The sequence below is a fragment of the Neocloeon triangulifer genome, unplaced genomic scaffold (assembly GCF_031216515.1).
Source record: "Neocloeon triangulifer isolate White Clay Creek 2 clone unplaced genomic scaffold, ASM3121651v1 ptg000012l, whole genome shotgun sequence".
NCBI classification, from domain to species: Eukaryota; Metazoa; Arthropoda; class Insecta; order Ephemeroptera; family Baetidae; genus Neocloeon; species Neocloeon triangulifer.
In genome coordinates, this window is record NW_026775554.1 from 4,767,136 (window position 1) to 4,788,811 (window position 21,676).

General features: G+C 38.9%; 3 protein-coding genes across 8 annotated transcripts; 1 reads left to right on the forward strand and 2 right to left on the reverse strand.

Annotated features, from left to right (window-relative positions):
• Positions 1-2,932: 2,932 nt before the first annotated feature.
• On the forward strand, positions 2,933-5,408 carry LOC132197343 (uncharacterized). The gene is made up of 3 exons (XM_059620581.1): positions 2,933-3,106; positions 3,901-4,037; positions 4,584-5,408. Exons 1-3 carry the CDS (start codon positions 3,017-3,019, stop codon positions 4,708-4,710), a joined length of 354 nt encoding a protein of 117 aa, XP_059476564.1. The 5' UTR covers positions 2,933-3,016; the 3' UTR covers positions 4,711-5,408.
• Positions 5,409-5,646: 238 nt separating this feature from the next.
• LOC132197342 (arf-GAP with coiled-coil, ANK repeat and PH domain-containing protein 2) lies at positions 5,647-9,844 on the reverse strand. Of its 2 annotated transcripts, XM_059620579.1 has the most exons (15): positions 9,670-9,844; positions 9,421-9,478; positions 9,284-9,342; positions 9,048-9,221; positions 8,765-8,993; positions 8,613-8,708; positions 8,355-8,553; positions 8,197-8,302; positions 7,814-8,020; positions 7,653-7,759; positions 7,413-7,593; positions 6,792-7,338; positions 6,634-6,733; positions 6,178-6,298; positions 5,647-6,095 (listed from the first exon to the last, which is right to left on the reverse strand). In XM_059620579.1, exons 1-15 carry the CDS (start codon positions 9,720-9,722, stop codon positions 5,915-5,917), a joined length of 2,418 nt encoding a protein of 805 aa, XP_059476562.1. In that variant the 5' UTR covers positions 9,723-9,844; the 3' UTR covers positions 5,647-5,914. The 2 variants fall into 2 exon arrangements, with proteins under 2 accessions (XP_059476562.1, XP_059476561.1); XM_059620578.1 differs by having other exon boundaries at positions 7,653-8,020.
• Positions 9,845-10,068: 224 nt separating this feature from the next.
• Positions 10,069-21,456, reverse strand: LOC132198183 (leucine-rich repeat flightless-interacting protein 2). Of its 5 annotated transcripts, none has more exons than XM_059622049.1 (9): positions 21,230-21,456; positions 20,116-20,266; positions 13,492-13,645; positions 13,293-13,429; positions 13,087-13,233; positions 12,458-12,905; positions 12,262-12,341; positions 12,038-12,142; positions 10,069-11,016 (listed from the first exon to the last, which is right to left on the reverse strand). In XM_059622049.1, exons 2-9 carry the CDS (start codon positions 20,200-20,202, stop codon positions 10,906-10,908), a joined length of 1,269 nt encoding a protein of 422 aa, XP_059478032.1. In that variant the 5' UTR covers positions 20,203-20,266; positions 21,230-21,456; the 3' UTR covers positions 10,069-10,905. The 5 variants fall into 5 exon arrangements, with proteins under 5 accessions (XP_059478032.1, XP_059478030.1, XP_059478033.1 ...); XM_059622047.1 differs by lacking the exons at positions 20,116-20,266; positions 21,230-21,456 and adding exons at positions 11,753-11,859; positions 14,592-15,069; XM_059622050.1 differs by lacking the exons at positions 20,116-20,266; positions 21,230-21,456 and adding an exon at positions 15,199-15,270.
• Between the last annotated feature and the right edge of the window lie 220 nt (positions 21,457-21,676).

The window sequence follows — 21,676 nt, forward strand, 5'->3', positions numbered from 1 at the left end:
TGTCTGGCTTTTTAATTTATATCAACCTCATGAAAGTCCTTATTGAATTCACTCTTCCGCGTAAGATTTGCGTGCCACGAATGCTTAATTTCAAAGCAATTAAGGCCGGTGTGCATTGAATTATACATGATCTATCCTGAACAGACCGAGTGTCGTCGCTCTCCTCTGATCTAATTGCTAGAGCTGCACTTTTAATGCAGTCAGCGGTTTCTCTCCCGCGGCTGATGCAAGCGAATGCACTTGTTGCTTCTGAAAATTTTCACACACTTTAATATTTTTCCTTACTCCAGAATGGAGGAATGTGCAGATCGGTATCGCATAATTGACGGTTTTGGGTAATTCGGAAGAGTTAAAGGGTCAAATCACTTTTTCTCCCGAGAAGATTCGAGGCTACGGAATATCCGTCTGACGCAATTTTTGCTGCTCGTTGGTGCGGTCGGTGCTTAGAGGAGAGCAGGTGTCGCGGTTACGCGGCATCACAAAGGGGAATAAGAGAAACCCTCCTTATGTCACGCTTAGGGTTGGATTTCTCTCCGCAAAACTACTCCTCTCCATGCACACACATACTTAGTAAAAATGAACTTCATTGCTAGCAAAAGTTAAAAAATCAAATGAAAGTAAACAAGTTCAATAGTGTTTTTTGAAAAAATACATGTTACATATTCTTATTTGCAAATAACCAAAAATTGCTGTTAACTTTTCTAACTAAGAACAAGAATCATTAAAAACTTAAATTATTGAAGATCAAAATGTAAATTAAAAGTTGTTCTTGAAGATCTTATTTAAAAGCTCTATATTAATTATAATTGCAAAAAATTTGTAAAACAAAAAAAAAGAAAATACGGATAAAACGTAAAAAAAGAATAGGATTAATAACGTTTTTTACGTTTTGAAGAAGTTTAATTAATTTTATTAATTTCTAAATAAATTATATCTATATGAATGTATCAAAAGTTGTATATTTCTTACATTTCTGTTTCACGTCTAGGTGATTTTTCTATTTTGATGTTCATATTTAATTGGCTGATTAACATTTGAGTATTATTTGTGAACAAATGAAATTGTGAATTGTTATGTATTTTGTTTATTACATCTTATGATTTGAGCAATTATTATTTGGCTGAAATGGTTTATAAGTTATTGGCGTTTTTTCGGGTTACATTGAAGACACGCAATTTGTAAAAGAATTATTAAATTTGTAATCTTAAGCCCTAGACCAGTTTTCTTTGTTTCAGTGCAGGAAATTAACTCCTGAAACTTCTTGTGAATGACGGTGAACCAACAGCATCTAGTACCAAACTTGTTTTCCTTTGTTTCAATGAAAACTCGCCGCGCCAAGGCTTTCGTGGAGAAGCCTACGTTTGCGTAACAAAGAGCTTCGGAACTCCGCCGGCTTAATTTTCAATCTCCGGTGCTGACGTCAATCGAGAGCAAAAAGTACAACTTTTTTCCACGAATTCTTTTATAGAAAAAAAAATGAATTGAGAAGATTTCTCTCACTTTTTTGTGTGACTGCGTGTTTGAGTAAAGATCTCGTTCGATACAAAGCGCGGCGTCAATTAAGGGGGCAGATAAAGAGAGAGGGGCACTTAAGAATGAAATAACGTGACCCGAGTCACGAGGCTGCGCTGCATCGGCGCGGCCGCACCATTGGCTGCTCGATGCACCACGCCTTGAACACACCGCCGGCATGCACAATTAGCAGAGCCCCTTTACTACACGCCACCTGCGCTCTTTGTTTTTTGTCGCGAAACAACGAACTGACAGCAAACACTTGAGTTGCGCAGCGAAAATAAAAAACAAATATCAAATATTGTGCGCAATCGGCAAAAGTGCGTCGTTCCTTTGTTGCTGGACGGCGAATTTTTTTAAATTGAGTCGCAGACACAAAAGTTTTGATTAGTGCGAAGACAAAAGCTTTAATTAACAACAGTTTAAAGGGTTGATTAAAAGGATATTTATAATTTTTAATTAAGATAATTGTTATTAAACATATCAAAACTCAATGAATGTGAAAAACAATTATTTTAAGGCAAGTCTTTTCTTTCTTTAAACTGCGCGCAATTATTGAAAATGTGCTAGGTTTGAAAATTTATTATTCAATTTTAAAATTCAAAAGAAAATAAGTTTCAAAATTTCTAAAAACCATAATCTGGAGATCCAGATTTTTTTTTATAATTGAGCAACTTTGAATTTTTCAACTTAATTGCAGTTTATCCATAACTTAATAAATTAGTTGAGACATGTTTTGATCTGTTTTATTGTTAGATAGGTTTTGAAAAATGCTAGTTTTTTTTTAATTTGTAGGAAGATTCAAGTTTTGGCTCTCATAATAAAATATTTTGATTAACTGAAATATCCTAATTTCACTGCAAGGTACTTTAAGATAATTTTATTGAAAAAATGACTTCATTAATCAATTACATAATTTTTTAACCTTTGATTGACTTTTCAGATTGATTTAACTAACAAAAACATTATTAGAACTTGAATCAAAATCTAAAATTTTTATGATTATTTGAATTTGGATATCTTTTTTTATTTAATCTTTTAAAAGAGACTAAAGAATTTGAGGAAATGTCACAGTGTGAATCAAACCAAATCGGAGCCTTTCATCTTTTCCTCAACAAATTAAACAAGTCGACCGCCGTCTCGTTTTCCCTTTTTATCGTCAACCCCATCGCGAGCAGATCAAAGTGTCCCAATTAGTTAGGAGGAAAATCGGTGACCGATTCCAAGAAGTGGCTCGTTTGTGGACGGCCGACCGGTCATCAATCATAGAGACGAGCAAGCAGCGGTGCTGGATGCGCGCGGTCGACCGACCGACCGCGGCCGCCCCACCAGGCGCTCGCTTTCCTCGCGGGGGCTCCGCGCTCCCACCCCGCTCAGCCCCTCCTCGGGTCCTGCCCGCGTTCCCTATAAATACAGGCCGCACCAGCAACTGTCACAGAGAATTTGCCGTCCGACTTGGAGAACCGCAGACAGCGAATTTTTCAGACAAACGAAGAGAGACACCATGAAGGGTCAGTCAGCAATCATCGTCGTCGGCCTCTGCGTGGCCGTCGCCACCCTGCTCAGCTCGGTCCACTCGGCAACTATTGCGAAGGTACTTATTTCTTTTTATTTGAAAATTGGAATCAACTTTAGTTCTCACTTTGTATGAAAATTGAAATTAACTTGATTTTCTTTAGGTTTTTTAATATTCGTTAAAATTTAAATTCTTGAAAATTGAAATATTTTGATTTTTTTTTTAAATTTACTTCAAATAAAAATTAATATTTGTTGCGTAAATATAACGAGAATTTCTAATTTCACGGGAAATTATTTTAACTGACGTCAATCCTCACTTCCGACTCAACTCTTTTGTGTTATTCTCGGGAGCGTGAAAATTGCTGTTTACCGAGATTTTTATTCTTCACATTTCTCTCTCTATTCGCTGATGAGAGTGCAGCTCCATGAATACTAAATCACTATTTACTCTCACTTCTATCTCCGTTTTCGGCGTAATTGCGCTGCGGAGGAAAAGAAACTTGACCTGTGACATCTTTCTATCTCTTGACAAGAACAACATTCCCCTCCCTTTTACAATTTTTTTCCTGCATTGTTTGTCTCTTTACATCTTATTTTTTTATACATACTAGTGAGCTGCGTGTTGACATTTTTTATTATATTACCATCACCACTTAACTGCGCATTAATCAAAGTGACAAAGGAGGCGAAAACCGAAACCAAACTAGCTGCTGGGTTCGCGAAAACAAAACAAAAGAGGGCATGCGGGACTTCTTCTTTTCTTTCTATTTGCGCGAGAGGAAACTTGAGAGAGAAATAAAGAGAGACTTTAACGAACGAGCTTATTCGGTATTGCGGCCTTAATTGGAGTGGCATTTGATTGTGTTGCAGAGAGCCGTGGCTGGAGGCAGCAGCAACCACTCGGTTAAGGAGTCTGACCAGGACAAAATATGCCACTTTAGCACACCGTGCGGATGGGCCGTCTATGAACCGTACACGCGTCAGATCAACTACTTCCTCAGAAACACGTAAGTTGCATTGACGAGTCGGATGAGAAATTAATCAAATTATTATTTAATAAAGTAAATGATTTCTAAATTAAACTTACCAAAAAAAAAAAAAAAACACTAACTTCCATGTTGGAAAAGGTCAACGTGAAAACAATAAGAGCTCTAAAGTGAAAAAATAAAAATGGATAAAAATATGAAGGAATATCAAATTGCAAGTGCCCAAAAAAGCAGAGTAGTGGGGGTAATTTTGAGCCAAATAAAAAAGTTTAATAGCTTGAAAAGTCATTTTCTCACAATTGTTCATTGTGTTTTGGTCATTTATTGAGTCCTTTTGACCTGAGCTTTTTTCAATTGGTGCATTTCTAACCCACATCCAAAATGCATTTTAAATAAAATTAAGATGAAACTTTGAAAGTCAAACCAAATTTGGTCAAGTGATATATAATTTAAAAGCTCAAGTCTTCCCCTTTGAAAAATGGTTTTACATCAAACTAATTTCTGTAAATTTTTAAATTATTGTTGTTTTTCCTGAAATTAATCGATTTTGTTTATTTTGATTTGCAGGTGTCGGTGCTCGGAGAACAAAAAGTGTCTGCGGACTAACGACGACCTGTCGACGAAAGCGTATGTGTACAAGTGCCGCGAGGCGCCGGCCAGCACGCCCACGCAGGAACACTCTTGGTCCAGATGAGGACACTGGCTCGGTCGCGGCCGCTAGAGATCCTCCTCAGTTCGTCACAAGACTCTAGACGCTCACGTTGATTGCGCGCGCCGAGTTCCCTCTTTTCAACAACAACTATCATTGTTGCGGTTAGATAGACATTTAAGTTATTCCCTTCTTTTTACATCCCGATCATGTTAAAACAAAAGAAATATGTATATTTATTGAGGAGAAAAGAAAGTTCAGTATTTTTCGCCGCTCGATCTAATCGGACCGACGCAGAGTTGAACACGAAATGTGAAACGTACTTAAGACGAAATTAGCCTCTGCGAACACGAACATCCGAACAGCAGAGCGACTCGCTTCCTTCGAGTGCGAAGATCAAATTGTCAAATTTATAAGGAAAAAAATCCCGAGGCCAAATCGAGAAAAGTACAATTGTAATCGTAAGCTGACAGTTCCTGCCCACGGACCGGCTGCTGGTTTGGCCAAAGTCGCTCTGCTCTCTTTTATGATGATATTGTAAAGAGATTTTATTCTGTCCGAGTCTTTGATGACTTTAAAAAAAACGAGCGCGACAGGAATCGTATACAAAATAAATTGCTTTGCTGTATAGAAAAAGACTCACGTGTATAAAAACATGCTTGGATCGCAGTATTTTTGTTGACGAGAGAAATATGATAATAAACACACAAAAAACAACTGCCAGAGCAACTCGCTTGTTTGATTATTGTGATTGAACCTTGGGATTTTGGCGCGCGCGTCTTAACAAGCGGGTGTTCAATGGAGAGAAAAAAGATACGAGCCGATGCGCAGTTCGACCTTTCGACCCGAGTAAGACGTACATCAAAGAAAAAAAGGGTCAAGGGAGTCGCGAGAGGAGGATGTGCGCAGAACCACTTCAAATAAAGAGACTAATCGAACTCCACAAATGTCGTTTTCGGTTCGGAAATAAAACTGGCAGAATTAACGCACTCGGATAAATATTATTAATATATATTGTGTAATAATTGCAATAACATACAACGGAATGTGTTTGGTTAAAAAAGCAAAATAAAACCGGAATAAAAAAAAGTTTGCGTCGAATCACAGAATAAAGTTCTCAGATCTAAAAACGTGAGGTTTACAAACTCTTCACGGCGTCACTTTCTGCGGTAAATGCTATCAAAATATATTCATGTCGACACTACAAATTTTGGCATGATTTAGAATAGACGAACGAGTAGTAGGGCACTTAGCTTGCGTCCGGCTCTTCGGACTGCGAGAGCAGGTCTCCGTTGGCGTTGCGATGCAGCCGCTCGGGGTGGTTGTAGGCCATCAGGGAGAAGTCACGCACCACGTCATTGAAGGTGGCGTCACCGTGCGAGCCACTCTCCGACTCTCGAATCTCCTTATTCAAAGATGCCAGTCGCAACCTATGATACAATGTTTAAAAAAATGTTTTTGTAGAAAAAAGGGCGGGAATATAGTGGAAAAATGGCAGAGAATAAAACTTACAGCGTGACGATGTCAGCGTTGGCTTTCTGGACAGCAATTGTCACCGGCTCCTGACCCTGCGCGTCCTTGATGTTCTGGTCAGCGCTGTGTTTCAACATCAGCAGCACCTGAGCAGTATGACCTGAGCAGCAGAATTATAAAATTCATATATTGTTCTCTCTCAATGGAATGAGAAAAACAAATCAATTAATAACAATAAATAGATGAAAACACGTGGTCAACAAATTAAAAGGTAATTTATTAATAAGTTTTAAGCAAGGGTTCTAAAAGAATAAAAAACTAATGAAAAATATGAGTCTTATGGTAAAAGATATTCAATCATATTTAAATTTCACAATCTTTTTAATATTCAAATTGATTCAAATTAGCTCTAAACAGGTCCGTGAACGGGTGAATTTTGTCAATTTTCAATTACCCTTTTTTTACTTTATGTAAATGAAATGAAATTTAACAAACCTTGTTCAACTGCAAGATGCAAAGGCGTCTTTCCGTCCTGATCCTGCACATTGATTTTGGCACCATTCATTATCAAATACTCGCACGCCATGACAGACCCCTGCAAAATACCAAATTTGAAAACATCAACATATTATTTGCATTTGAAAATTTCTTACACTGAGAACGGCCTGGTGAATGGCAGAGCGAGCATTGTCCTCTACGTTGATCCACTGCTTGTCTGCGCCGAGAGCCAGGGCCTCACACATGACAGGAAGATTGTGGGCCTGCGCGGCCCTGTAGAGGAGCCTGTCAGGGTGAAGAGTGGAAATGTCCTCCTCCTCGGCGGTTTCGTCTTCGTCACCGGCAGTCGAGTCTTCGCCACTGCTCAGGTCGATCGGTTCTTCCAGAGCCAAGTTCTGTCTGTCGACCAGATTTTGGCCAAACAGAAGCACCTCTGCTTTCTCTGAGGGCTCAAAATCTGCTTTCTCAATCGGTTCGACAGGAGAAGAGCTCGAAGGTTCCTCCGTGGTTGGTCGGAGCTTCACAGGTTTGCTTCTGGCCACTTTGCGATGGCCGTCCTGACTTCGGGGTCGACGTCTCAATTTCCGGACACTCCACTTTCTGACAGCGGGATTTCCGTATCTTGACCTGGCCTGGGTGTCCAATTGTTTTACAAACATCTTGTCCACGTATTTTGCCTTAATCCAGGCCTCACGAATTCCACTGCAATGTAAATGTAATTGTAAATTAATTAATTAACTAACTTGGTTGAAAAAGTAATAGTAATAAATCCTTACCCTAGACAGTTGGGGGTAGCACGGGTGTGCTCGGGAGTGACTTTGGCCTCGTAAACTTTGTTTACAATGGTGTTGCCCAACTCAGCCATCACTTTTATTATTTCAGGCTCCCAATCGTCCAAGGTGATGGATCGAACTTTACTGTAGTGCACGCCGAGACTACGATGAACTCCGGAGCAGTCTGAAAATTAATTTAATTTATAATTTCAAAAGAAATTCATAAAATATAATTAAATTTACCAATGCATAGAGTCACTCCGAGATTGATGCTGGCCCACTGAGGATTTGGACTTCCGCAGTCACAGCAGGCAGAGTTTCCATCAATTTTAAGAATTATTTCTCTAATTCTGCAACATAAAAAGATAATGATCCTAATTTTTTTCAGCCTTTTTCTGAAATACCTTGGTTTCTTTTGCTCTTCCTTTTGGACTGTTTTACTCGGAGACCTAGACCTGCTTTTTGGTGAGGGCGAAGAGTTATTAGAGTTTCTGCTCAACGGCTTCAGGTCGCCCTCCATGGTTCTCTGGAAGGCGGCGCCGATGCCTTGCTGTAGGGCGGTCACCCACGCTTGCAACATTTCCTCACTGTCGGCTTGTAGAATATGAGTCCTAGAAATTTACAAAATGAATTAAAACACATTTTTACATCCACGTCTCGGCAAACTTGGGCAAAATAATATTATTTTTGAATATTTTAAAATATATGTAAATAAATATCAAACAAATCTTCTTTGATTATTTTCTATAATTGAAAAGTTTTTATTCAAAACAGAAAGAAGACTCACTTATTGGGAGAGAGCACCTCGAAACAGAATCGTCGCTCGTTGTCATGAACATACCGCACCGAGCAAAGCCTCAAATCCTCCTCCATCACAGTATAAGTATCCTCACCTTGATTTCAAGCAATTGGTGGAAAACGTAATAAGAAAAATGTTCATTTTACCAGTTCTTTTTCTGTAGACAAGTTGATTGTCATGGAGCCAAAACCAGCGCCGGTTCCAAGTTTTAAAGGCGTTCGACGTTCGCTTGAACAGATAACCACTCATGCCACTTTCGGGAATTTTCTCCTTGCTGCTGACCAGTGAGTGCATGTTCTCCATTTCCTTTTCCAGTTTGTTTGAGTCGGTTCGCATTTTCCCCACCTAAATCAAACCCACAAATAAATACAATCCTATTTTCTTTTCAATAATTAAATATCTACATCATCTCCTAATTTTTTGAAAAAGGGCTCCAGGTCCTCACACAAGTCTGACCCTTGATGGTAATAGGTGCTGCAAGCCTGCATGTACGAGAGCAACTAGAATGTAAATAAAAATTTGCATAGAGGAATTTCATAAATAAAATATTGTGTACCGTTCCAAGGATTTCATGCTTTTTCCTGCTATTGAGAACACTGATGCCTTGAATGTAGTTGAGTGTTTCGTACTGGAAGCCCGAACGGATGGCGCTGAGCATGTTGAAACAGTCCTCGGCCTCTTGCAACTTATTCTTGGAAGTCTGAGAATTTCGCACCACACATGCGTCGTATTCGCTTGAGATCTTCTCGAAGTGGTGCTTGGAGTCTTTGATGGCCTTGATGTCCCTGTAAAATTGGAGAACAAAATCTCCTGAGTATCAAACACTTGTAAATGCTTACTTTTTTATCAGGTCGTTCAGACTTTTGAGAATGGTCCGTGATGCCTGATCGAGAAGGATGGTGTGGAACTTGTTCATCTCTTGCAGAGAGTGGATGATTTTGGTCACTGGGGTCACCATCTCCGTGTCCTGGCCAAAGTGGATGCACAGCTCCCGCAGACTTATTGCAAATTGGCTGTTTCAAGAAAGGGTTACAAAAATTAGATTTATTTAAAAAATAATATAAAAAAAATGTACCTTTGGTTTCCGACATAAGTTTTTCCCGAATCCACCATAGCACTGCATGTTTTCAGCACCTAAAATAAAATTAAAATGTTGAATTTTTTTCATATTTTAAACTTCTGGAATTTTTTAGAAATAATTATGCAAATTACCTTATCCAACCTCTGCTCTAAATTCTCGACGATTTTTTCCTGCTCCTCCAAGTCCGCCCTGAAGTAAAGATTTAATGAGATAAATGCCAATTCTTAGAATTGAGTTTTGTGGATAGATCTTTTTTTATGTTTCAAATTTTAAATGAAGGTCAAAATGAATAATGTCAAGATGAGAACACCGCTTTTTTGGTGATATCAAAGGAAGTTGTTTTTGATGGGGTTCAGTGATTTTGCAGATTTTCGGCTGACCTGAACTTGGGCGAGTCTCTCAGGCACTCTTCGAGGTCGATCACGGGCTTCATGGCTTGGCTTTTAATTTGTCACATAACTGGACCCATCGCAATAGACGACAACTTCTGCTCTAAACCTAAATAATCGTGTGACACATCGAGTTCAAAACAACTGATTCGAAGCATGCAGTGGTTCTCCAGCCGACCGACAATTCCAGGGGCGGCGCTGAACATACCGAACCGCGCTGGATTTATATTATCCAGGTCACTTTATAATTCGAATTTTACATTTTACACAACTTTACCGATAAAAACATTTGTTACTTTGTTTTATTTACTTACAATAACAAGGAAATTAATGGATTTAATATTTAATATTTTTTAATTTTGTGTTCACTGAATTAAAAAAAATACTGAATAAGCTTTAGAAATTTTTTAATATTTTCATTACTCAACAATCCAACATAATACCAGAATAAGTTAGAACTTTGCAGTCGGTATAAAAGATTTCGGGCGACACTTACTTGGAATCGAGAAGAGAATGTTGTCAAATAACAGTTCAACAAAAACGAAATTGGTCGGAATAAAAACAGACGAGAACTGCATGCACGTTTTTACAATTAAAATAGAGTACGTAATATTCCAGTGTGATGGATATGATGTGATGAAGCGATTTTCATTCCTATTATTTTTTCATTCTTTTACAAAACGATTGTTGTTGCACCTACAATTACATATGGCTGGCTCCAAATCCGTTATCAATTTGGCTCGTTCCCTTTCTTACTCTCGGTTAATTATTTACACAACATTTTAGTTAACCGCGCGTTAAATACATATATAATAATATAATATAATTATTGCGAGAAGCTGTTAAAATGTGTACACTTACATCCTGCTATACAAAAAGCGCCAATCAAACATATACAATTAAAAAAGTTCATCAATAATCACAGACTTATGATGTCCATAAAACTGGTATTATTTGGAAAAGATTCAATATTACTAATTGTTAAGTATTTTTTTTCCGTTCTCTTTAATATACTTTGTGAAACGAATCGAGATTTTAAAAACGAAATTCTCACGAGCAAATTTTTTGTTGCAACAGAAAGGTCCGCGAGTCAACAACAGCGGTTTGGTTTTTAATTCGGAGAGGACTTGACAAGATTAGGGAAAGTCTTTTTTCACCCTCACACCAGTAAACAATTGTGGTCACTCGAAAAGAGTCTCTCGGCGGCCTCGGCGGCTCAGCTCATTGTCAGAGTTCCTTCAACAGGGTTGATTTTGCATTCTTGAGCTTGTCTAGTCTCCGCACCAGATGCGTATTCTGAGTGTCCAGCTCCTCTACCCGTACTTGCGCCTCCCGCAGCTGAAATGCCAAAAACGTAAGATTAGTGTCGAGAAACTTAATTGAAATGCCAGTTTAAAGATTAAAGCGGTTTTTACAAAACGAATCAATATTATTGTTCAAGGTGTAGTTTGATTCACATAGATTCTATTTGGTCAGCAGGAATGTTGTGAGAGCTAAAATAAAATGTTTAGTGGAAGCTTCAAGAAGTGTAATGAATTTTGCTCAGCTGAAGATTTTCGTCAATGCAACTGAAAATAATTAAGATTGACTAAGCAAAGGGATTTTTATTAGAGATGAACAACCAAAAACCAGTTGTGATCTCTGCTTGTTATTATTTTTTGTCAGATTGACCACAGGGAAATTATTTCCATTTACTTAATTTCCTATCAGAAAATTGGCACTTTACAATCAATTTGATTTTTGAATAGTTTATCAAATTATTTTTTTAAGTTTTAAGTAGCTACACTTAAAATCCACAGTGATTGCAATTACCAATAACCAAGTTTTAAATATTATAAATCAGTTTCAAAGATTATCTACAGAAGAAAATTTTTAAGCAACAGAAATTGTTACGAAAGGTCGTCATTTACGAACCCAAACCTTCCATGTAAATTTTGCTGTAATAAACGTGCGTGTGAAATTGTGAATAAATAAAATTTAAGCAAGTGCGCAAGTCTCGTGCAAGAAGATGATTAAAAAATATATCTGGAGTTAGTAGCTGAGCCAAAATGCGTGTTTTGTGTTTTCTAACTACCACTATCGCGGTGCCGCCGAAGGGTGCTCCTTGAGCCGATTTACTTGCTTCTGCAGTGCCCAGTTGTTAGCCTCGAGGGTCTGAATGCGCTGCTGGGCATTTCTAACCTATTTCCAAGCACATTGCCAAAATTAAGACCTCCAGACATCAAAAGATAGAAGTAAAAGAATGTATGTATAAAAAAATCAAACGCCCACCACCGGACATGCCTGTACCAACGAGAGAAAGCAAAAAGTGCAAAAGTAGAGGGGGCGGACTGATTTTTTTTCTATCGAGGGAACTCACCTCGCGCTGCAACTTGCGCTTCTCTGTCTTGAGCTCCTCTTCGGCCTTCTCGGACGTCTCGGCGGCAGTCTTGTAACGCAGCACTTGGCTTTCAAGACGCGCGACCTGACAGAAGCCGGAAAAGCAAGGGTTAGCACGGACAACGAATTAAAGCAATCCAGAGAGACTCGGACCAAGCGAGAAGAGATTTTCATTTTTACACAGAAAACCTTTTCCATACTTACATTGGCTTGCAACGTCGAGATGTCCTGCTCAGCCTTCTGCAATTTGAATTTGTAGTCGCCTAGCTGTTTCGACGCTTCTCCTATAAAAAAAACATTAAAATTTAAAATCCAATCCATGTTTACATTGGTATAAAGTAAAATATAATTGATAAAAAAATTAGAATTTGAAGAAAATTTCTACCTAAAAAACACTCACTTTGCAAGTCCATCTCGTCGTCATTAGGGCCATTCACACTGTACGTTGAGCCAACTGATCCCTTCAGGTTTCGGTTCCTCTCCTCCTCAAGCTCGAGTTTAAGGTGTCGCACCTGGTCCTGCAGCTCGTCGCGCTCCTCCTTGAATCGTCTGAGCCGGACGTCCAGCGAACCCTGACCTGCTGCGTCAAGCAGCTGCGCGTTGTCTGCCGAGACAAGCGCCTTCCGCTGCTTGGGCGGCGTTGCGCTCTTTTCGCTGTCCTCGTCCTCCTCGTCGCTGTCCTCCTCCTCACTTGACACGTAGTCCTCACCCACAATGACTAGACCGGCCTCTTGGATCAACCTGTCCCGCTCCTCCAACTGCGCTTTGTAAACATCCCGCTCTTCTACCACCTTGTCCGAGTCGCGCTTTAGTTGGCCATACTCCTTGCACTTGTCCCTGTGCTCTTTCTGCAAAAAACAAATTGACATTAAAAATAATTAATATAAGTTCCTACAAACCAAAAAAGTTGAGAAATTAATTATCTCTTTTATTTATTGTGAATTTTCAATTTAGAAAGGAAAATTAATTTGATTTTTTTTTTTAATATCAAATTGTTGTTGATAATTTAGAATTTGGCTACCAACTCACTTGTAAAAGAAAATGCGCCTCTTCGAGCTGTTCAATTTGGTCTTTAAGCAACTCGACCTGGTAAGAAAACGAGGCTTTTTCGTTGTCCAGCTGAGCATTGTGAAACATCGCCTTCTTAAACTTTTCGTCCAAATCCTTCATCTCTTGCTGCTCGAGAAACCAAAATTTTAATACACAAATTTAACTTCATTCAAAGTTGATCATACCCTCATGTCCCGTAAACTGAGCCCGTCCTCCATTGAGTCTTCGGAGGAGCGTCTGCTCGACTGGTAGTTGGACGGCTGCGTTGACAAGAGCGACCTTTGGCTGCTGACGGCGACCCGCGCTCGGACAGCAGATGAGTCTGAAAGAATTTTAATTTTCAGAGACCATTCTTGATGGTTTTGCTTTTTTTTTTAACCCTACCTAACTTTTGCTGCTTGACTTCAGCAGGTGAAAGGGGGTACATAGGGCTCTCAGAGGACTGCTCCGACTCCTTCTGCTGGCGCTCCAGCTCTCGCATTCGGATTTCCCGCGCCTCAGCCCGCGCTTGCCGTCTCGCAGCTAGCCTGGCTTCGGCCTGAAACACAAATGCAAGCACAAATGTTCAGAATTTAGTAAAATATGGTAACTACACTTAAGTCTACAAGTGTAGAGCGAAAAGGAAGAATCGCATTGCAGGGATTTTTTGAGCTGAACATGAATTTCAAGAATTCTGTAGCTTTAAATTGCTACTTTTAAATGGTGACTACCTTGGAAAATTGCTTTGAACTTATGTTTGTTCTGGAAAAATCACTTGTTTTAAATGTTAAAAATTTTATGAAAGAAAATTATGATTACAAATTTTATATTATTCTTTCGTAATTATGAGGTAAAATTTTTAAATGAAATGTAAAAAGATTGCTTCAATTTTTTTTTTTTATAAAATTTGTTAAATGAAGATTAATAGAATTGCCAAACAAAGCAGTCTTGTGTAATGGATGGAAAAAAATAAATAAGCTCTATAATTTTTAACTGGCTGCGTGACTTGAACGATTATTGCATTTATTATTTAACATGTTTAATTTCTTCAAGAAACAATCCGAGGTGGAAAGCTAAAAATTTAATTCCATATTATTACTTTTTTCAGTGTTTAATTAAAAATAATTTTTCTTTATTACCTTTATCACCTTTATAATGCTTAAATCAATAATATTGAATAAAATTGCATTGAAATATCTGGGGTTGTTTCAATTAATGAAAATATGGGAATGTTTTTTCCAAATATAAAAAAAATAATTATATAATAAATTAATTAACATTTTCCACAAAATTTCCTAACCAAATTCAACTCATGTTGTTAACTTTTTCAAACTCTTCATTTTTTTTTAACAAAGTGACGATAATTGAGCATTAAATACAATTTAAATAAAAATTCTCCAACATTCAATATCAGTCTTGAAGAATATTATTATTTTGTTGTTGTTTTCATACGAAGCATAGATTAGAATTATAGCAGGGCGGAAGGAACTTGGCCGCAGACTCACTTCGTTGGCAATTTTGCCGAGACTATCGACCACAAAGTTGTCGTCGCGTTCCTCGGGCTCCTCGCAACTCGGCGGCCGCTTTTCCGCGGGACCATCGGGTTTGTCGTCCGGCGAGGGACTTTCGGCGCCGCCGCCGTCGTCACTGCGGTCGGCGCCGAACACCTCCTCGTACTCGCTGCTGAGCGGGTCGACCGGCGACGCGCTCTCGTGCGTGAGGCTTTCCCTCGCGTCCGTCCAGTCCATGCCGGCGTCGCTGCCCGCGTCCGAACCCACCACCACATTGTCCTCCACTTCCATTATCGCCGCCACCACATTTTTCAGTGCGAAAATAACCAAATTCACGGAGAGAACTAATTCGCGACGGGCGCCGATCGACGCAAACTTGAACTGACTAACAAAAAGCCGACGGGAGGGAAGCAAAAGAGGGGGAATCGACGACTCATATCACCTGGAGGATTGCACTCGGCCTTTGTTGTATAGGGGGGCGTTTAGCGCGATAGGGGAAGCAAAGAAGAAGTGCCGGTGGAGCCCCTATGCATTTTCTTTCTTTTCTTTCTGTCTGGCTGTTTTTCTTTCCCTCGAATGCGTTTTTTTCCTCCGCGTTTACCTGGAGCCAAAAATGTTGCGCGGGGTTCCAAGCAAGGGCTCTTTTGAAGCGCTTCATATTTGCCTCGGGCGCGTCTCGCTCTTCAAGACACGGTCTTTACACTTTCCGAGGCGCGAGCAGGACTGAAAAAGAACGCCGATTGTGACACCCTGGGTAGTGTCATTTTCTCTAAACATTTATTTTTCCGCCTGATAATTGTACAATTGTGTGAGGACACTTTACGAAGCCGTTTGTTTTCAAAAACAACGCCAAGTTGGAGCGAAACAACACGCAGGTGGAATATTGATAATCCGGCGGGCGAATAACAGTAATGAGAGAGAATCGGTGCTGCACTTCCATTGCCAATGGCAAGCAGGAACTTTTATCAGATCTCTATTAAATGTTAAATTTTTAATCTATCGTTTTAAAAAAAAATCGGTCAGTAAAATTCAACTGATTTTTTTTTTAATCTAGATGTTAAAATTTAACGAGTTTTTGGTTGACTTTAAATTTAATGAAAAATTATTAATTTGCAAACTTTTCATTCTTAATTGAAACATAATTAGGTCATTACGATTACAATGGTTATTTTTCATCCCTCGAGCTGGCGAGGTCGCGCCCACGAGGCGGCACCTGCGTTCCAATTATGCACCGGCCGAGATAGATAAGTTACACACCGCGCGCTCGCTCACCAGGTATATTAACGGGTGACGCTCATTTATTCGTCGTCGGGTGACGTAAGTGTTCGGATGGAAGTGAACGTTGGTGCTATTGTACGAGAGCACGCGTGGGACGACGACTAAACGATATTGAATTAAAGTGGCTGATGGCACTTGGCTTCCTCTCCAATTTGATCGCTCAATACAATAATTGGGCTGTGTGCATCCCTTATTTGTTGACGCTCGTGCCTTCTGATATGGTTTCCTGCTTGTTTCGATTCCCTTGCAATAGCAAAAGGCGAGCAACAACAAAATCAGTTCTTCTCTTTTTAGATACTCTAATGTTTTTCCTACACTTTTGTGTCTGTTTTCTGCAATTGAAAAAGATGTCTACTTTCTGATATTGCATATAATTTAATTTTAATTTCAAGTACTTTGCCTCAAATTAGTATTTCTCAGAGGAAAAAAAATCATTGGCTATACAGAATTTTTTTGAACAAAAAAGTCTTGAGCAAGAAGTTAATAAATAATTTCATACTTAATTTTAATTCACGATTCCATTAAATTTCCATTTATCTGCCTTAATCTTAATTCATACTGCGAGTCCACAATGAAATATATGAATTAAAAAAAAACAGTAAATTGAAGATTCCTCCGCTGGAATTGAAATTTCCTTTTGGAGACGAGCCGAAGTAACAAGGCAGGCGTTTCACGAGAAAAGGATCTTGAGCTGAGCAAACACAAGATTTTGTATGTGCATAAAATGACATCATTGGTGTCGTCGACGTTGGTGCCGCCGCGCCAAGCCGAGGGTCCTCCATCTCGTTCCGCGACGGGCTGCTTATTCAGCAAAAAAACCGATTGTGTGATTCACCATCGTGCAGCCAGGCCCGCCTCATTGAGAAACACGTACACTCTTTTGCTCCTTTTTTGATCGCAAACTTTGCTGTTAATTTTTTTTTTCAAGCTGCAGGCGGACGAGTCGCGTGCGATATTGTACGAGAAACGAGTGCGAGAGAGATGTGGACGGCCTTGCCATCAGCACCATCTTCCATTCGAGTGCGAGCTTTCTTGCTTGGAAATAAATAATAATGCGAAGGCCTTTTATTTCAAACGACTTGGAGACAAATTAAGACTTGACGGCTCAAGAGATTGTTCTTTATAGAGAAATAATACTTGCAGCAGAAAATAAATCAAAGTGATAAGAAATTTCGTAAAAGGAAAAATCAAAATAGTATAGAAATTTTATTTTGACTGAAGGATTTGAAATTATATAACGATGAACTTTAAATTTTATCGATAACTTAAGATTATTTCTTCAGTTAAAATTCACTTCAAACCATTTTTTTTTTTTGTAGCATAAAGAAGATATTATCACAAAGTTATAACATTAAATCAACATAATTTAATATTTTTCTTAGAAATGAGCAGTACAAAAGCTAAGCCTTTCACCCAATTTGCTCTTCGGAAGCTTGAAGTGGCGAAAAATAGCTTTAATTGGCAATTGATTTGAATATGAATGGGGCACCGAACAATGGAACGCTGATCGATCCTCAGATTTATTTGTGTGAGTGACACAAAGAGAAGAACAAAAGTGGCGCTTGTTGTCGCACTTGGGCGGCCGGAAATCGTTCTTTCTCTGCTTGCTTTTGTGAATTTATCAATATCCGTTTAGGCGCCGCCGCCGCCAGCTGCGGATTTTAGACGCAAATTTCCTATCATCCGAGTTTAAATTCTTGAGGAATTAATAAAGGCGAAAATATAATAAACGAGAGTGACGTTTGATATTACACAGAAGTTTTTATCTCACAATTCTATTGATAAGATAAAAAACAAAAAGCCAGAATGTGCGCCGTGACTTTCGTTCAACTGTGAACAGTAAATTATTTCCACTTCTCTTTCACTCTCATTTGAAAGTTGCGTAAAAATAATAATTAAACTGTAACTAGACTTTATATAATTAATTGAGGTTAGTTAAATATTATATTTAAAATTTTACATTGCTTAATTTATACAATATAAGAAAATGTTATTATTGTTTTTGTTTTTACAATTTTGTTTTTACAAAAACAGAAGACTATTTTGATCCCTTGCCTTGGGTGTAGGAAATACTATAGACACTTTCCCCTGTCAGTCATATTTGTCATTTGATCAATAAACGTCAAACCACCCAATTGGGGTCAACCGTGGATATCAATTTAATCAAAAAGAATTTCTCACAACTATCATTAATATTTTAGTAGCTAATCAGTTAGAATAATATCTCGATATCCAGAAAATTTTAGTAGTAAAATTCAACGTTGTTAGTTAAATTATTTCATAATTAAAAGTAAAAACACAAATAAAATTAATTGAATAATAGTCATTTTTATTGTCTCTTCCTTAAAAATAAATCCAAGAATTTTTTTAATGTGAAAGAATCGTTTCTTTGAGATGTTATAGGATTGAGATCAACATGGAAGAGACTAACTTGTAAAAGCAATAAAAAACAACGCGATCTTACAGTCGATCAGTTCAATAAAGACGCGCATTGGCAATCGCTAAATTCCCGCATGTTGAAGAACTTTTGGCAGACTCGCGGGCACGGGGCCAACTCGCGTCGCCAATTTCGTTTGTGAATTTCTATTTGCTTTCTACTCACGAGACAAACAAGAGCGTCTTGCGATTGTATTCGGTTTTTTTAAGCGACGTTTCCGGCGCCCCCACCCACGCCGAGAATTAGGGAAATGCATTTTTACCTCGGGCCTCGGCGCTCACATCCGAAAGTCTGCACTTGTCTGTCGGTACTACCACTATAGTTGCCTATGCAGACCTGCCGAGTTCCCACGAACCAAGGTCCGATCGCAATACAATTACGCTCGCGCGCGCACACCTTTCTCGAGAAGAAGTGTTGTCTTTCAAAATTAAAACACACATAGTTAATCCCGAGAGGCGCCATGGGAAAATTCATTTCAGAAGGGGAGCGAGAAAGAGAGCAAAAGTTAATATGTTGTGTACATTCTTGCGGCGGCTCATGTTTTATGGAACGGAGAGATTATCAGCCCGCTTTGGCGCCGAAATTTGCAATATATCTCGCATGAATTATTTAAAAGAAATTTAAAAAAGGCTCGAGACTAAAATTCAAGCTTAGATAAGAGCCAAAATGGCAGTTAAAAATAAATTATTGGGACAATTTTTGGATCGTTAGCAGAAAACGTTCATCAAGAACTAAATTAAGCTTTGAGGAGTTCCTTTGTTATTGCATTTCTTAACCAATCTTATTTTTTTTTAAAAATCTATGTAATTTTCCAATAATTATAATCATATGAAATGAAAATTTCGAAGCAACTCACTCCCTGTTCCTGCAAGATGGATAAAGATCGAAGCGTCCTGAGAGCACCTCGGTAAAGCAGCAGCAAGATGCCGCCGGCACACATCGTCAGGGTGACCAGGGCACCGCCGTGCAGGTCGCCGGCTGCACCTCGGCACAAACACGACATCTCACTCTGCACTCGGAAACGAATGCACCAGAAGCTACATGGACACCCGAAAGGAAGAAACTCACTCCAAATTAAATGGAGGTCTAAACTTAGAAGCGGGTGTTTTTGTTGTGCCACAGGGAGCAAAATGTAAAAACTAAAAACGCTTCCTCTCTCCCTCTGGCTTGATTGACTTCCAGATGGAGCCGCCGGAAAAGGGACTCCATTAGTTTCAGTCGCAACTGTAAATTGCTTTAAAAAATAAAACTTTATTTTATTTTTACGGCGACAAGTTCTGCAAATATTTATCTGAAATTTGTTTGAGAGATTCTTCTTTAAAAATTCTCCTCTCCACCTCTTGTTTGAGATAAGAAAAGAAAAGTAAAGGGGCTTCTCAAGATAAAGACAAGTCGGTCGCTCACAATCAGTCGTTCACGTGGCTCTGGCTCAAGAGCACCACTTCTCGTGCAGTTTCTTCCTTTTTCGTCACCGGGAAAAGGTGAGCAAGAAAATTATTTGCCTCGACTTTCTATTATATTTTAAATATTTCCACACCGATTTCATTTTTAGAAATATCTCCAGCTTTTCAAAGTATCAGACGATATAAAATAGTGTCAAAATTAATTTCGGGTCGCACCGAAAATTAGCGCTAATTAACCCGACAGGCGGCAGCACCGCCTGTGGTGATAATTCTTTCTTTTTCTAACCAAACCGAGACAAGAAACCGCCGACCAAATAAGTGCAGGAATTTCACTTGCTGTGTAGAGACACAAATAAGTCTTCACAAAGTAAAAAGCTGAACAAAAAAATAAAAGGCTTACCTCTTTTGCGATTTGATCGAGGGCCTGGTCTTCGACGGTGTGCGTGGCCGCCACCCGGCGCCGACCGCCGACACTTGAACTGTCCATCGTTGCTGATCGCGCTTGTCCCTGGCTGACCTCTTGACCAGGCTAGTGCATCAAAGTCAAGCACCTGCAAAGCAAAACACATTCAGAATAGTAAAAAATTGAATTTTTCAATGAATAATTTTATTCTTTTCCGTGGAATTAAAAAAAAAACAAACGACAAAATTAGCAAACATTTTATTTTATACTTGTTTTAATTTTTTATTATAAAAAATAATGAAGTTTTTTTTATCTGATACTGATATTAACATCAGTAATACACTCTAAGAGAAAATGAAGTTAAATGGAAGCATAAATTATAAAATAAATAAGAGAAATTTTTAAACTTGAAAAATACGTAAAAAATTGTAAAAAAAAAAAAATAAAAAAATAAAAATTGATTATAAACTGACGAGCAGCTGACAAGTTTAAATAAAATAAAGAACATGATTTTTTCATAGTTATTTTTTAATTCTACAATTAGTTTAAAATATTAAAATAATAAAATAATGAAGTTGTAACAAGGAAGTATAATTAGAAATTATTTTTTAATCACTGTTATTTAACTGATTCCCGTTATGTATTGTTCAATTTAATCGCACGTTTTCAATCAAAATTAAAAGATTGAAGCTGGCAATTGAAGTTAGCCTTATAGGATCGTGTTACAATAGCACCAGCCATTTATGTATGTATTTATGTACACATATGTGTTGTGTACATGTAAGAGCGTTTAGTCGTCTCCAAGGTTTTCACTTCCTCGTCGGCGGAAAATGTCACAATGCCACTCCCTCACACAATTTTCCCCAGTAAAGCCGACCTTCTTGCAAAAAAAGGAAAATCCTTCGTTCTCCAAAACGAGCCCAACAACCATTGGGCCTCAAAATTTGGGTCCGCACCGGTCCGAAAAGAGACCGAATAAGGAACGCCGAAGGTGCCAAATCGCCCAGCGAACACATTAGGCGCTCGGCCGACTGGCCAGGGCGTCGGCCCGACGAGGTCCACGGCCTCGGCAGGGTCTCGGAGCCCGAGGGCAGCAACGAATTCTGCTCACCGTGCGAGTCTCATGTTTGTGTGGGCGGCTGCGATCGAAATCTCGGCTCCGTCGGCGCTCTTTTCGGCAACCCTCCGCATTCGGCCCGACTGGCCGAAAGGCTCGTGGTCCTGCTCGACTAATCGCGAGGAAAAGTTGACATGTGTGCTGCGACAGCGGGCCGAGGCCTAGGCGATTCGCAGCATCCTCCCGGATGCGAAGAGATGAGAAAATAATGAACACGTAAGATGGCCGGCGTGCGTAACCGACCAGCAGTTTTTCTCTCCGGCGGGAAAATTGACCCTGCAGAATTTCCTTACATTAATTCGCACTGGAAAGACGTTTTTCTTAATAATTAAAAATGTAATTTTCTATTAGTACGTTATTTTTTATTTAAAATAAAACCTATCTAATAGAAATTGCTGCACTTTAATTTCAAATAAAATTACGTAGGCCCTTCACGCTTCA